Source organism: Trachymyrmex cornetzi, unplaced genomic scaffold (genome assembly GCF_001594075.2).
Source record: "Trachymyrmex cornetzi isolate Tcor2-1 unplaced genomic scaffold, Tcor1.1 scaffold156, whole genome shotgun sequence".
Classification (NCBI taxonomy): domain Eukaryota; kingdom Metazoa; phylum Arthropoda; class Insecta; order Hymenoptera; family Formicidae; genus Trachymyrmex; species Trachymyrmex cornetzi.
The window spans coordinates 1587656-1602830 of record NW_017296157.1 but is presented as its reverse complement, the minus strand read 5'-3'; the positions used below and the strand labels follow the sequence as shown (position 1 = coordinate 1602830).

The 15175-nt window shown below is 34.7% G+C and overlaps 2 protein-coding genes and 1 long non-coding RNA gene across 3 annotated transcripts; all 3 read left to right on the top strand.

The window, feature by feature from the left end:
• Positions 1–483: 483 nt before the first annotated feature.
• LOC108758422 (uncharacterized) lies at positions 484–1775 on the top strand. Its single transcript, XR_001939947.1, has 2 exons — positions 484–769; positions 926–1775. It is a non-coding gene; the product is annotated as an uncharacterized LOC108758422 (long non-coding RNA).
• Positions 1776–3067: 1292 nt separating this feature from the next.
• Positions 3068–13277, top strand: LOC108758408 (cytosol aminopeptidase). Its single transcript, XM_018503366.1, has 8 exons — positions 3068–3215; positions 3512–3627; positions 9338–9501; positions 9858–10032; positions 10845–11172; positions 11247–11515; positions 11714–11892; positions 12031–13277. Exons 1-8 carry the CDS (start codon positions 3132–3134, stop codon positions 12255–12257), a joined length of 1542 nt encoding a protein of 513 aa, XP_018358868.1. The 5' UTR covers positions 3068–3131; the 3' UTR covers positions 12258–13277.
• On the top strand, positions 4300–6604 carry LOC108758407 (E3 ubiquitin-protein ligase RFWD2). Its single transcript, XM_018503365.1, has one exon. It carries the CDS (start codon positions 4541–4543, stop codon positions 6593–6595), a length of 2055 nt encoding a protein of 684 aa, XP_018358867.1. The 5' UTR covers positions 4300–4540; the 3' UTR covers positions 6596–6604.
• Positions 13278–15175: the final 1898 nt, after the last annotated feature.

The following is a 15175-nucleotide window of genomic DNA, read 5'->3' as shown; positions in this document are numbered from 1 at the left end:
CGAACAATCCGACGAAAAGTCCGACATATGACAGGACTCCCGACACACTTACAGGGCCCCCCCTCCTCTTGTTTCCACACCAGGGCCCCTGAGGCCCCACTCCAATCTTCAAGTCGATCAACCGGGACTTCTAGCGGACTCATGATGAAAGGTGCGTTGCGAAAAGCGCTTCGCTTCATTGGAGACGCATAACTGTGTTGAAAGGTTTCGCATGAAATCAACGAGCTGCTAGATATGTAAATATGTAAACCGAATAAAATTCGGAACAAAAAATAAGCGTAGTAAATAATAATAAAATAGATCGTGTACGAATGTGAAAGTTTAGACGATTGCATTGGCAAAATGGGCAAAATGGCGATAGACCGAACTCTAGTAGGCTATCGTGTCTCATTACAAGGCTCATTCGATGTAAAATGAAAATCAAACGTTTATACATAAATTATCTTATAAAGCGTGTAATACTTCGGAACCATAAAACAACTTAATTGTTCTATAATGGATATATTATTCTGGTTTTTTACGGGAACAATTTGTAGAACGCTAAGTAGGCGACAGAAACAAAGATCGTGCCATTTCCTCGCTGGAAATATTCGTAGACTCGGCTACGTAGTTCGATGTACACGCCCATAGAGGCGTTAGTAGATTTTATTATAAGTGCGGACATGTCTACTCTCAAACTTTCTTTAGTTCATGAAACATAACCTCGCTGTAACATATTACTGAACATATGTAAACAAAACAACGACATTCTCTGATGCATCAATTACAAGTAAATCATAAGGTTTATTTTTTTGTTATTGTACTGAATTGCAAATTAGAACTTCTCCTCTCGCTTTTACCAAATTTCGAATATATTTATTCCAAAGTAGTATTAAGTATAAAAAGTTTATATTAATTCAACTATAAACAGACTTAAAATTTACAGAAAGGGGATAAGAAAGGCAAAAGGAAGAAGGTAAAGTTTCCAACGGAATGATGAATTAGTCAATAAATAAGAGAAGCAGAAAAGAATGGCGAAAGGAGAAGCTGAAGAAGGCAAGGAAGGCTGGCATGTTTCAACCATCATCGACAAAGAGTGTAAGAACGTCAATCCACATATTCCTCAGTACATCAGCTTGGAACGGTGGTATTTCATTGCCCAGACTCCCACCTTGAAACACCAGAGATAACAGTCCAAGAAACAGAAGCAATACAGTTCCATAAATATCTAGTACAATCGTGGATCCTATCTGAGTGAAAGCCAAGTAGTCAAGCCATTGGAGAATCAGGAAAGAAAACTACAAAGGCAATTGATAACGCTCAAGATAAAGTATCATTCACTAGAAAAGAGACGGACATTAATAGCGTTTTCTCTTGGCTGCACTATTGCCCACTAGTGCAACACTCAGATAGTGTACCATGTTTCTATGGCTACGGTGTAATGCAAATTTTATACACAAAGTGAGATTTTGCTACACTGTCTCAAAGGGATGGTGTAGAGCCAGTGTGACGTTTAAAATTTGAAAATGGAAGTCAAGCGAAAACAGGGTTTTAGCGTAATAATGATGTAATGTACACCACAGTGTGTACCACTCTGGTGTAGTGTAGCCGAGTGTAGCGCTTACACGCAACTGGTGTGGTGCGAGGCTGCACCCACTGTATCCCATAAGAGAAAACACTACAAGTCAGATATGTCAGACAGTAATCATTCTACAAATAAATCTTCGTCTGACGATGGCTGGGAAAGATCAAACAAAGAAGAAACGAAAATTCAAGAAACAAAAACGGAAGAAAAATTGATAAAAGATAAAGAGTAATATCGAGAAACAAGACAATGATGACAAGATGAAGAAAGCATTGGAAAAGGAAGAGAAAAATGCAAAGGAAACAGATAGACAGTTGAAAACAGGCGATAGGAAGATAAATTGTCCATTAATGCGGCGCGTTTATTCTTCAAAGCGAGACAAGAAATTTTCATTGCAAGAGAGAAAGAGAAAATGTTTGTGCTTGGAAAATTAATGCTAAGTTATTAGAAGTTGTTAAAATTGCTAAGTTATGTAACAAAGCTCCCTGTATTTACTGTACATATATTAGTATTTATTGTAATATATTTATATATATTATAATACTTACATATGTATAAAGAAAAGTTGCAATATAAAATATCTAATTTATTTTACAAATATAATGAAAATTTAGCATTTAATACTTTATATAGCATAAATTACACTAATTATGTGCATGGGAAAATTTTCTGTGAAAATTGCTTTAACTATTATTTGAAAATTAGAAAGTTTAGACGAATTAAGTTTTGAAAATATAAATATGTATACTATACAATATTTTGTTTTTACAGCGATTCTCTGAAATGTTTAAAATTTCGTTCACAAACGTCATCTAGATATTTTCCGCTAAGAAAAATATTCCGAGCTTTTTATTTTGGACCAAAGAGTACATTTAGAACAAATATAAGCACGATTACGTCTAGCAAAAAAATGAAGCTTTCAAAATATATTTTTACATTAAAGATATTTTATTTTTTATAAATTATTTTTTAGCTGAATGTATACGATACAATTATTTTGGCTGTGTTCGGAAACGTCGCTTAGATGCCTCTGATGCTTCAGATTCATCATCTTGTCTTTGTTTAGCATTAATGCTAAACAAGGACAAGATGATGAATCGGTGGCAGCCTTTGTGTCAAGTTTTTCTCTTCGAAGCATAACACAAAACTAAAAACATGCTAACAAAAGCTTAGAAGAATACGTTCCACAGATTTTTATATAATATAAAAAAAAATTTTTGTGTATAAACCCAAGCAGAACAACAAGTCACAATAACGTCAAAATGACATTAAAATGAATCGAAAATGATTGAAATATGACTTTTAATGATCATTTTAGAATTATTTTGACATCATTATAATATCATAATGACTTGTTCTACTTGAGAAGTCGTCGATTATCATCGAAGAATGAACGGTCTTTCACATTCATAATTCGCGCGGTTTACATTGGATTACATCGTGTGGCGCCAACGTTTTTGGAGATCAAATCCAGCCTATCAGAATCGTCGTTTCGCCGTCGCCGTCGTGTGCGGCCTTCATGATGGGGGTATATATGTATCACACCTAATGCTCTTGGGAACGAATTATGGCATTGTCTTTTATCAGGACTGGAGCACTACAGTACGGAAATTCGCACTTGCGTCTGTTCGCCAACGTATCGACCATGAAGGTAATACCGCGCGATTCTTCCTCGTCGATTAAAAAGCGGCACGTTCGCTCATCGAAACGATGAGACGCGAAATTCTCGTGGAATCTCGGAAAATTCGGACAAGCATGATGCAATTTGTCGTCGTGTGCAAGCGCAAACACATCTTGGGCGTCTTATCTAAACTCTTTCCTGTCGACGTCAACAATCAAATGTCGACGCTGACTCGATATTCCATATTCTCAGATATATTTACTCGTCGACGATCTTGTCCTGTTATCGCCCGCTTCACCTGACATATTTACCTCTTTTTTCCGCAGACGGGATTGGTATTGGGTGTATACGAAACTGAGAGCGAGGACAACGTCGTGCTCACCCCTACGGCGGCCAAGTACAATGAGCTGGTTAACGGCAAGCTACTGAAAAACATTCTGCTGTAAGTCTCAATGCCCGCTACTTATCATCGCTGTAAAATCTCTTTTGTGCATCCGTGCGATTTTAGAAACGGCATCACGCCGCAGAGCGTCGTTCTATGTGTTATAGACTATTATATTATTTTGTTATCTAACAAGGCTGTATCCCTTGTGCGTCACTGTTGTAGAATATACTTGCCAGACTACTCTGCCTTGACTATTTGGACACAAATGTTAACTCGAAGCGTTGAATACTCTTTAAATACCTTTTTTCTTTCTCCATATTGAACCCTTCCTTCTCTCAACAAAGTTAATCTATGTTCCTCATGTATATACACACATACTCTTAGCACATACTTTATTTAACAAGCGTGTACAGAAAGTTATAGTATCATGACGTGTACAAGAAAGCCCCTGCCCCTATACAGCATTGCACTTCCAAATTGTTGTTTCACTTTCGTTTGATCATACGATATAACAAAATATGTTTAAATATTTTATTCATATTTCCAGCCTGAAACAATTGTTATAATGCTGCCTGAGCTTTATCTGACATTGAAAAGTGCTTTCCCTTTGTTATCTTAAAATTGTCATATATGAAGTATCATTTCTGTTAATTGAAAATTTTGAATTTTTCAATGATAGTCTTGCGCAACACGAGCTCACTGGCATTATTTTCATTGTTTCAGGAGTGACTAGAGTGAGAGACGGTATTATACGCATGATATGAAGCGCAACTTGCTCCGCACAAGGATATCCTAGAAACACGCTGCGCTTTATAAATGAGAATATAATACTGCCTGATTTATGATACATTCTTTTCAATGCGACGTCAGACGAAATTGAAATAGGAGATTTTAAGCTGTTAAATCGTTGAGTTAATTAACCATCACTGCTTCAAGACTGACACAAGAATCAAGTAGAGTAATATTAGTAATGTCGACTCCTGGCGACAGTAATATGGGGAATGATAGCAGCGCAGGGAGCAGTGGTGGATTAGGCGATGGTAGCGGTAAATTTAATAAGCCTCATCCACCTACAAATGTGCTACAGAGAATGACTGGCATATTAGAAGATAAGAGCAATGATTACATGTGTCCGATTTGCTTCGATCTTATCGACACGGCGTATATCACACGTTGCGGACACACGTTTTGTCATCATTGTATTGTAAAATGTTTAGAGATTAAGGACCGTTGCCCGAAATGCAGTTTCACGTTGAGCGAACAGGACATTTTCCCGAATTTTCTGTTGGACGAGCTAGTTTCCAAGTATAAAACGAGAACCAAAGGTCTCGCTCAGTTAGGCTCTTACGCGGACAATAGTAGGCACAGAGCAGCGGGTAACGATTCATCGGCACCGGTATCTGACGGACTGAGGAGCATTGTGGCAGCGGAGAGCGCCAATCTCACTCTACCTGACGTAAATGTGATGTTGGAGGTGCTGACTCAACGAAAGCATTTGCTCGAGGCAGAGACTTGTACGGCGCAAAACAAGCTTTTACACGAGTTTCTCAAACACTTGCTGCAGCAAAAGGAAGAGCAAAAGAATCAGTTGCAAAAAGAAGTGGCATTGATCAAGAAGGACATGGAGGAAGTGGAGAACATTCTGAAAGACGTTCAGAGCAAGTGTCCGCGGGTAGAGGACGTCAAGAAGGCGAGTGAGAATGATAGCGCACAAGTATCAGCTATTAGGCGAGAGATGCTCGGCCTTATAGATATCATAGACTCAAATATGATAAAACCTAATGAGAAGGCGACCGGCACCACCGACACCTTCACCAATCCAAGTGTCAGTCAGCCCGGTGGATCGACGCTAGCCATACGTAGAAAGAGGCTACACGCTCATTTCGACGATTTCGTTCAATGTTATTTTGACTCTCGCGGCAAGGAATTGTTACTCGGTCAGAAAACACAGTCTCAGAGCGAAGCTCAACAGCACGGTGGCATGCACAGCACAAGTTCCGGTTTAGACGTCTTTCGCGAGAATCTCGTCAAGTTCTCGAGATACAATTCCCTTCGTCCACTGGCCACCCTCAACTACTCGTCGGATCTCTTCAATAACTCGACCATCGTGTCCAGTATCGAGTTCGATAAGGACAACGAATTCTTTGCAATCGCTGGTGTTACCAAACGTATCAAAGTGTTCGATTACGGTGCGGTTATCCGTGATACTGTCGATATTCATTATCCCTGCGTCGAGATGGTTTCTAGCTCCAAGATTTCTTGCGTTTCTTGGAATTCCTTTCACAAGGGAATGCTTGCATCTTCAGATTACGAAGGCACCGTGACGGTATGGGACGCGATGACCGGTCAGAGGACAAAGGCGTTCCAGGAGCACGAGAAGAGGTGTTGGTCTGTCGATTTCAATGACGTGGACACTAGATTGATCGCGTCCGGCTCTGACGATGCCCGAGTCAAGTTGTGGGCATTGAATACCGATTATTCCGTGGCGTCGTTAGAAGCGAAAGCAAACGTATGCTGCGTGAAATTTAATCCACGCAGCTCATGTCACCTGGCATTCGGCTCTGCGGATCACTGCGTACATTATTACGATTTACGCAACATGAAGGAAGCATTGTGCATATTCAAAGGCCACCGCAAAGCCGTCTCCTATGTCAAGTTTATCAACAAGGAGGAAATTGTATCAGCAAGTACGGATTCTCAGTTGAAGATGTGGAATATAAATAATCCACTTTGTTTACGATCGTTCGTCGGACATGTGAATGAGAAGAACTTTGTCGGACTCGCTACTGATGGTGATTACGTGGCCTGCGGATCAGAAAATAATGCACTGTACGTGTATTACAAAGGATTGACGAAGCAGTTATTCTCATACAAATTCGATGCCGTTCGAAGCATATTGGAGGTGCAAGATAGAAGAGAGGAAGATCTGAACGAGTTTGTATCTGCGGTGTGTTGGAGGCAGATGTCTAATGTCGTAGTAGCCGCTAATTCTCAAGGAATTATCAAAATATTAGAACTGGTATGAGACAATTAAGGAAAAGCAATTAAACGGGGAACTTAACTGATTGTGAGTGAAACGCATATTCGATTACTATAAATTAAAACGGGTCTAAATAATAAAGAAGGTAGAACCAAACTAGAAATATGAAAATAATAAGACAAAAATTCTACTTCAAGAAAAGAATTGATTAAATCTGTTGTTTTGTGTTTTTGTACTTTTAACCCGCGTACTTAGACCCTTTTTATTTTATGGTATCTCTCTTGTGATTATTTTAAGCGTGAATAACAACGAGAAATAACGGAATCATTCTAAATAGCGTAATTATAATAATAACGTGTAGTGTGAAAATTTCTACTATTGAAGTAATTTGTAGATCGGATGGAAATGACGTTCAATGATGCATTATCGGCGAATAAAACTATTGCAAATGGAGATCTTTGATTGATCCATGCTCAATGTATCAGAGAGCACAAATATTTTCTCTGAACTATATGCTATGTGTATAATTCTGAATTTATGCTATATGTACAATTCTAAATTATACACTGTGTGCATTATACGTACGATTAGGAAAATCAGTACTGTTAATTATTACATTTTCGTATCTTGAATCTATTTTCTAATCTAATTTAGGTGTAATTCTATCTCAACAGACTGAATCGTAATGATAAAAGGTTTTGCATTGTTATAACATGTTCAAAAAATATTCCTGCGTATGACTTATACGATGATCTTTCGTAATTTTACGTTATCGATACTTAACATTTATCGGAGATACCATAATTGCACGCTTGCTGAATTGTATTTTGTGCAAATATACATATATACACACATACATACATATATATTTTTAAATATGCTTGTGTGATGTGAGAATGGCACTTAGCACAATAAGTACAATACTTTTGGAAGCAGCAGTTTGAACCTGCAAAAATTTACAGCAATGTATGCGTGTGTTCGAGAGTGATTTTCCAATAACGCTTCTTAATGTTTTCGAATAATTATTTTAATATCTTAATCCATAATCTATTCTTAACGCAAACTTAAAGATGATAAACATGTTTGATAATGGCACAATTTTTTTTACAGAATTTTCATAATAAATCTGAAATGCACTTGTTTAAGGCTCCTGCCTACTCACTGCAGCCACCTTAGATGTCAAAAGTAAAAAAAAAAATTCATAAAGAAAATTCTTGCAAACTATACCTAAAATATATTCCTTAATAAAAAAAACATTTGCTATCGCTAGAATAGATTTGTAAAATATATCGAAAATTCTTATGTTCCGTAATTATTACGGATTTTATTCTATTCCGAAATAAAAGCAGAGTATTCGATATATTTTACAAATGTATTCTATAAATATAAATATTGTTTTATTGAAAAATATTTCCATTAATATATATAGGGAGCCTTAAGTTTTTAAAGATTGGAAAAAATTCAAACATCGGAAATTATCAAAATTAAAAAATACGCATATATACTGAAATGTAATATAAAACTGATACACATATGTAACTTCGACTGGCAATCGTATACAAATCGTACCTGCATTTTCTTAGAAATCAATAATAATTGTAATATCGATATTTTGAATACCGAAATATCGATATTTTCGCTGCCGCGTGATAGAAATATTAAAACATTTTTTTGCATTTTAACAAAATTTTTAGCTTAAATTGACTTGGTGGTATCACAATGTGATTGCACAATCTTGTAAACAGAGACGTGATAAGAAGTAATCAACAACATCTCAAATATTTTTTGCACCGATAATGGTATATATAGATAACACATTTTTATTGAAATTGACTTATGATATTTCTTTACTAAATGTTAAATTTTTTATTAATTATATTATTGTCTTTGTGTTTGATTTTGCTGTTAAAAAGTTTGTAATATTACATTAGCCTCATTGAAACATTGAATAATCGAAGAACAGAATTAAAACAAAGTAAATTATTGTTTTAAATAATAGGAACGTTATTTAAGAAAAGAAATTGTACAAAGAATAAATAGAGGAATTAAATATATTGTGGTAAAAATATATAACATTCATATAAATTTTCGGAATGTCAAATTGATGGAACAGTGAGTACATTTTAATCATTTTTTTTATAAAATTGCTCTTGTTAAAATATTAATGAATCTATTATTTCTTATTTGCGGTGAACATATATCTAATTATATGTAAATTTATTTTTTGTTATATTGTGTTACTATACAACTATGCCAAGTAAACCCCATGACAAAGTCACATTACTACTTGTAGCGTTATTGTATATATAACAATTTATGAAGTTTATCAACAAATTTCATTGTATATTATATCTTAAGCCGCTAAATAGGTTGTAATGCTCGTTTCAACAGTGTTAGTGAGAACTGAATGTGAAACAGTTCCGTAACGTAATGTATCTACGCTGATACTGTAGCTCAGAAAAACAGCAGTTGTGAATTAATGTGTAGCTATACTTTCCGAAGTGAGTAATTGTAAATGTACCGATGTATAATGTATAACTGGATGAAAAAAAAAGAATATTCTAGAATAAAGAATAGTATATTTTTAGAGTATATTTTAAAAAATTGCAAATATACCATACATGATGAATGTCAAAAGAATGCCTAGATTCTATTGTAATTAATAAATTTATGAATTTGTGTCTGAATATTTCTGTCTACTAAATGCGTTATTATCGCATATCTTTCCTCACAAATTGTTACGATCAAAATTTTTTCACTAACTTCGAACGAATGTTTGCGCTACAGAGCAGGACCAAAGATCCCTAAAGGTCATGCTAGAGTGTTTTGGGGTTTGGATGAAACAGATTACTCCGGAGTCGCGGTAGTTGGACTGGGGAAACAAGGTCTTGCTATTAACAAACTTGAGGAAATTCATGAAGGGAAGGAAAGTGTACGTGCTGCCGCAGCAGGTAATCTTAATATTCAAATTATGTATCATGCAAATACACTCATTTCACTTTGTTACTCAAATCCCTTTAGATAATACTTTAAGCTCCATGTATATATATATATATATATATATATACACACACACACACACACCAACACATACATATACTAAATTGAAACAATTTCAAAACATGTTATCTTATTAAATGATATTAATTTCTTTTGTGCGTTTAAGATTATAGTGTAATTATAATTGTTTATAGTATACAGGATGGTTTATCCATTTTTTAAACAGGTTTTAAAAGAAAATCGTTAAAAAGTAAATTATATTATAAGATATGATATATTTTATTAAAATTTTAATTTTATTTTATAGCGGGATGCCGTGCACTAGATGACGTCGAGATAAAGGACATCAAGTTAGAAACGCTAGGAGATGCGGAAGCTGCCGCTGAAGGAGCTGGTTTATCTACATGGCTTTATCAAGGTTATAAAAATGAAGAGAAGAAAAAGAAATTACCAAAGATCTCGCTATACGGAGAAGAAGGAGAGTAAGTAATATTTCATTATATATGTTTATCAAAAAACATTCATTAAAATTGAAAATAAATTAATTCCTAAAGACTCCTTAATAATACAAAATTTGTTAGATACAACAGGGCAATAGGAGTCAATAAGCACGGTAATGTAACGAAGAATGTACACTGATCAGTGTACATTCTTCGTCACATTAAGATTAAATTATTAAAGATTCAGTTTTGGTTTTGATGTCCGTCTGGACTATATAATTAATATCAGAGTTTTCTTTCCTTCTTTTTTCTTTTTCTTTGCGATTAACGTTTTAAGTGTATTAAAAGTTATCCATTAATTTCAACATAATTGACACTGATTCGCTGAATGGTCAAGAACTAGTTTTTGACTAAACCTATAGAATTTAAGTGTTTGCGATATGATGAATTTTTGGTTTAGTGAGCTACCTTCTATTGTTTTACAATAAATCGTTTTTGCTTTCAAAAAAATTTAATAATTTTAATACAGATCATTATTAGAATTCGTTTTTATATTATAATTTCCGTTAATAGGTAGAGGTGGCTCACTGAAATGAATTAGTTTGTAAGAAAAAAATTTTTTTTGTAATTACAACGTCATACTGTCTCTGAGAATGGCTCAAAAGTGAGCCGAAACATGTAAGCGGATTAATTATTAATAAAGTTGTTTTGTTAACCGTTTGATTTACACAAGAATTACGGTACTTGACTCCTATTATCGTGTTGTATCCAACCATTTTGCATTAAAATTGAAAAATGTAGATTTCGTTTAAAAAAAAAAAGAATACAAAACTAATAATTTATTATTCTTTAAGGGCAGAATGGCGAGTTGGCATTATCAAAGCTCAGGCACAAAACTGGGCTCGCGAGCTCTCGGACACGCCCGCGAACCTGATGACACCAACAATATTTTCGCAACGGGTCTTTGAGGTTTTGACGCATCTCGGAGTTGACGTACAGGTGCATGACAAAAGCTGGGCCGAGCAGAAGAAGATGGGCTCGTTCCTTAGTGTGGCGCGCGGTAGCATCGAACCACCCAAGTTCCTCGAGATCAGTTACAAGGGCGCCGAGAATCCGAATGAGTCACCAATGACGTTTGTTGGCAAGGGAGTCACTTTCGATGCCGGTGGCATCAGCCTTAAGGTAAGCCGGTCTTTCTCTATTTCTAGAAATAATTAACGAGAAAATGAGATTTAAAGATAAACGATTGCTCGCAGCCGTCATCGGAGATGGATGAGATGCGCGCAGATATGAGCGGCGCCGCCTGTGTGGCCGCTACCATCCGAGCCGCAGCGGAACTCAAACTGAAGAAAAATATCGTCGGATTGATCCCGCTCACGGAGAATCTACCGTCCGGACATGCTACGAAACCGGGAGATCTAGTGCGGGCGATGAACGGCAAGACCATCATTGTGGACAACACCGATGCAGAGGGCAGGTTGATTCTCGCCGATGCGCTGTGCTACGCTGAACAGTTTAATCCAAGGTTTGCTTGAAACTAAATTGTATTGATCTTGATATTTAGAATTAGTATAAGAGAACTGTATCTCTTGGATCTTAATTTTAGCAAAAAGATATTTCCTATGTTATTAATATGTTATCGTATCATATTTTATCAATATCTTTGGCAGAGAAATTATCGAAAACAATTATAAATAGATAAGTGTCTTCAATTTAAATATAGATTTATCTTGGATATCGCTACATTGACTGGTGCCATGAGAATCGCCTTGTCGAATTCCGCGACTGGAGTATTTACTAATGATGGCAATCTTTACGAAACTCTGAGAAATGCTGGCACGGTAACCGGCGATCGAGTATGGAGATTCCCTCTGTGGCAGCATTTCACGGATGAAGTAACAAGTGAGTGATTCAAAGAATTTATGCACGCGTTACGTTATCTATTTTATAATTCTATTTTAGAAACTTCTTTCTTTATATATTCATTCTTTATTATCTCCGGATCACTGTCCCGTTATTAAATGTCCCGATAATTTTCAGAAAAAGTCAAAGGTGCTGATATAAATAACATCGCGAAGTGCAAGGGTGGTGGCTCTTGTACTGCCGCTGCATTTTTGAGGGAGTTTGTCACCAAGGATACGCCGTGGATGCATCTGGACATAGCTGGTGTCATGGGTCCTGCCCACGACGAATTACCGTATATCCCGGCTGGAATGACCGGGCGTCCGACACGTACGCTTATACAATTCCTACAAGCGCTCTGTTAAACAGTCTGCAGGTGGTCATTTTACGTAACTCTCACACGTCAAACGTGTCCTTGTAATTTTATATACATATATGTAAAAGTTTACACAGAAGGATATGTATATAGAAATATACATATATATAAGTATATATAGGGGAATTACGCCTAATATGGAGAGGATTATGTTGGGCGATCCATTCAATCAGACTCGAAGTAATAAGGTTCAAAATGATAAAGTGATAAAACGCATAAACAACTTGCCGCAGGCCAGTAACAGCATTTTTTAAATCTAATATCTTACTAGATAGATAAAACCAGACTCATTGGTCAGGTTTCTACGAGAGTTTAAGATTAAGAATAATGCAAGTTGAATGTGTGTGCTTTAACGCGGTTTGAAAATTATCTTTAGTATCAACAGTCTGAATATTAAATAAGCTGGAACTTGAACGTTTTAATAAAATTTACGATGCAATAACGAATGCTAGCAAAGTAATTTCTGCATGATGTGAAACTTTGCCATTACTATAAGAATATTAGAAAACAATATTAAGTTCGTTAATCAAGGTTATATGTATATATAATTCTTGATATATTTGATACATCATATATGATATATCTCGAATAATTATCTAATAGTTTCTATCTGATAGATTGTTATCGAAATACTCGACGATTACACGCAATCCTTTGAATCAAAATTATTAAACCTCGCCATATTAGGCAGTGCCTACATCTTTTAAGTTACCACTTCTTATACGATTAAAATATATAACCCGTAAAAGTAATGTATACATGCAGTGGAAAAGAAATGAAATAGAATACTTAATCATTTACATATGAAAGCTGCTCATTTTAAAAACAATTTTAACATTTGTCAAAGACGTCTCCAGACACATTCTGTGTGTGTATCATGTAATAATTTAATAATTATATATTCGTTGCATTTTAACACATACGAATGTTTGTAAAACTTATCAAGTTGTTTCTATTAGTAAACTAAAAAAATATATAGCTTCGAACCTTTTTCTAAATCACAATACTGGATTTTCCATCCCATTTAAAAGAAACATCCGGAAAAAGGATTTTTTGTCTATTAGACACTATTCCCCTATATAAAATATCAGTTTCCATTACAAATTGAAACTGATCATCGCATTTTATATATGCGATTATCACGTTTAATTATAAAACAGTTTTGAAAATAAGTTTTGTACAACTCTTTTACAATTTTGTACAGTCGAATTGCTTTCGTATGTTAAAGCTGACAACGAGCTTTTCTTTTGATAAATATTCTCGAAGACCTTATTATAATCAGGATTTTAAACTAGTTGAAATAGTGAAAATAAGGAAGCGTGCTCTGTATATGTATATAATTAACATTTGTATTAACTACATGTATACTACAGTGCATACAATATAATATTGTACAGGATGAAAGAGTTGCATATGTTGTATATGAATACATCAGATTTTAAAAATAGCGAGTAATATAAGCATTTTCTGTCCTGGACTTGTAAAAGACGATATATAAAAATTGTCTATTAATAGGAAAAATAGATTTGTTTTTATATTATCATATTAAAGCGACAATTCATATATAAAATATTTCTTTTGGTTATCACATTACCTAAAAAACACGCATAAAATTGCTACCTTGTACAATGTTTTCAGTACATATCTACATTGTAACTATATAAACATAAATAATTACAAATAAAACTAATATTTTTTAAATAATTTTCAAAATTGTTTTAATTATGCATAAATATTAACTTTTTATTTAAACTAAAATTTGATTATTCTACAATGTATCCCGATATAAAATTATTATTGTACTTTGTGTATTCATAGGACACATCGCGTAGGTTCTTATAAGTACTATAATGGTACATAATATAAATTATTAATCAAATAACTAAAAATAACATACAAAAAAACTAAAAAAGTCAATAAAAAGACAACAAAACATTTAAGATTTTTTTTTAAATCTTGATTACGTCTTAAGATTCGTTTTACATGTATTAATGCTATCTAATGCTATCTAATAACTGTACTTTACGGTTACAGACACACGGAGTGTGTTATACTTTGAAGAATTTATGTAAACATGGATAAAAATTTTGAGTTTGTACGTAAATGTTCAAGACAGAGATGCTTATATTAATGCGATCAACAAACGTAATATTCATATTATATATTTGATTTTGCACGGTACACTAGTACATTTTATTGATATCGCACGAACAGTACATTTGATAGGTGTCCAAAGGCACTGTAGAAGCGATGAACGCAGTTTATTATAAAAGTGTCGGCGGTCTCAGAGAATATAAACTAACGATATAGTATAAATAAATAGGAAGATATCCTTATCCTTATCCTTAACGTACGAGTTAAAGTATCATGTTGTTCACATCTTACATAATCTCGTTATTATATACAATTTATTGCCGCTTCAGTTGCAACGTATTATCATACTTTTGTCACTCTACGTCGCAATTTTATATTTTCCACGTAAGCTCACCCCCGTCTTACGATTTCTACGACTAGTACAAAGAATACAAAATCTGTCTTTCGCGTACAGAACAGTTTCAGGAGGAGTGCGAAAGAATGTTCATATAGTAACGTCAATCCAAAGCTGAATCACAATAAAACTGGCACTGTTAAAACGCGTTTACCATGTAGACCTCAGTAAGCTCGTAAATTATATGATATTTGTATGCATTGTTGTGTCTATTTCCACAATATATAATAACAGTAACGCATATCAACTGCACTTTAATTATCAGCATTGTCATCACTATCATCACCATTGATACAGTACATTCAAATCAACAATCCGACATTGAACACAACCTCATAACAACCTAAATGTGCTTGAACCTTGGAAGTACAAAACATAGTCTCTCTCTCTCTTCCAGAAGAAGAAACTAAAAATGCCAC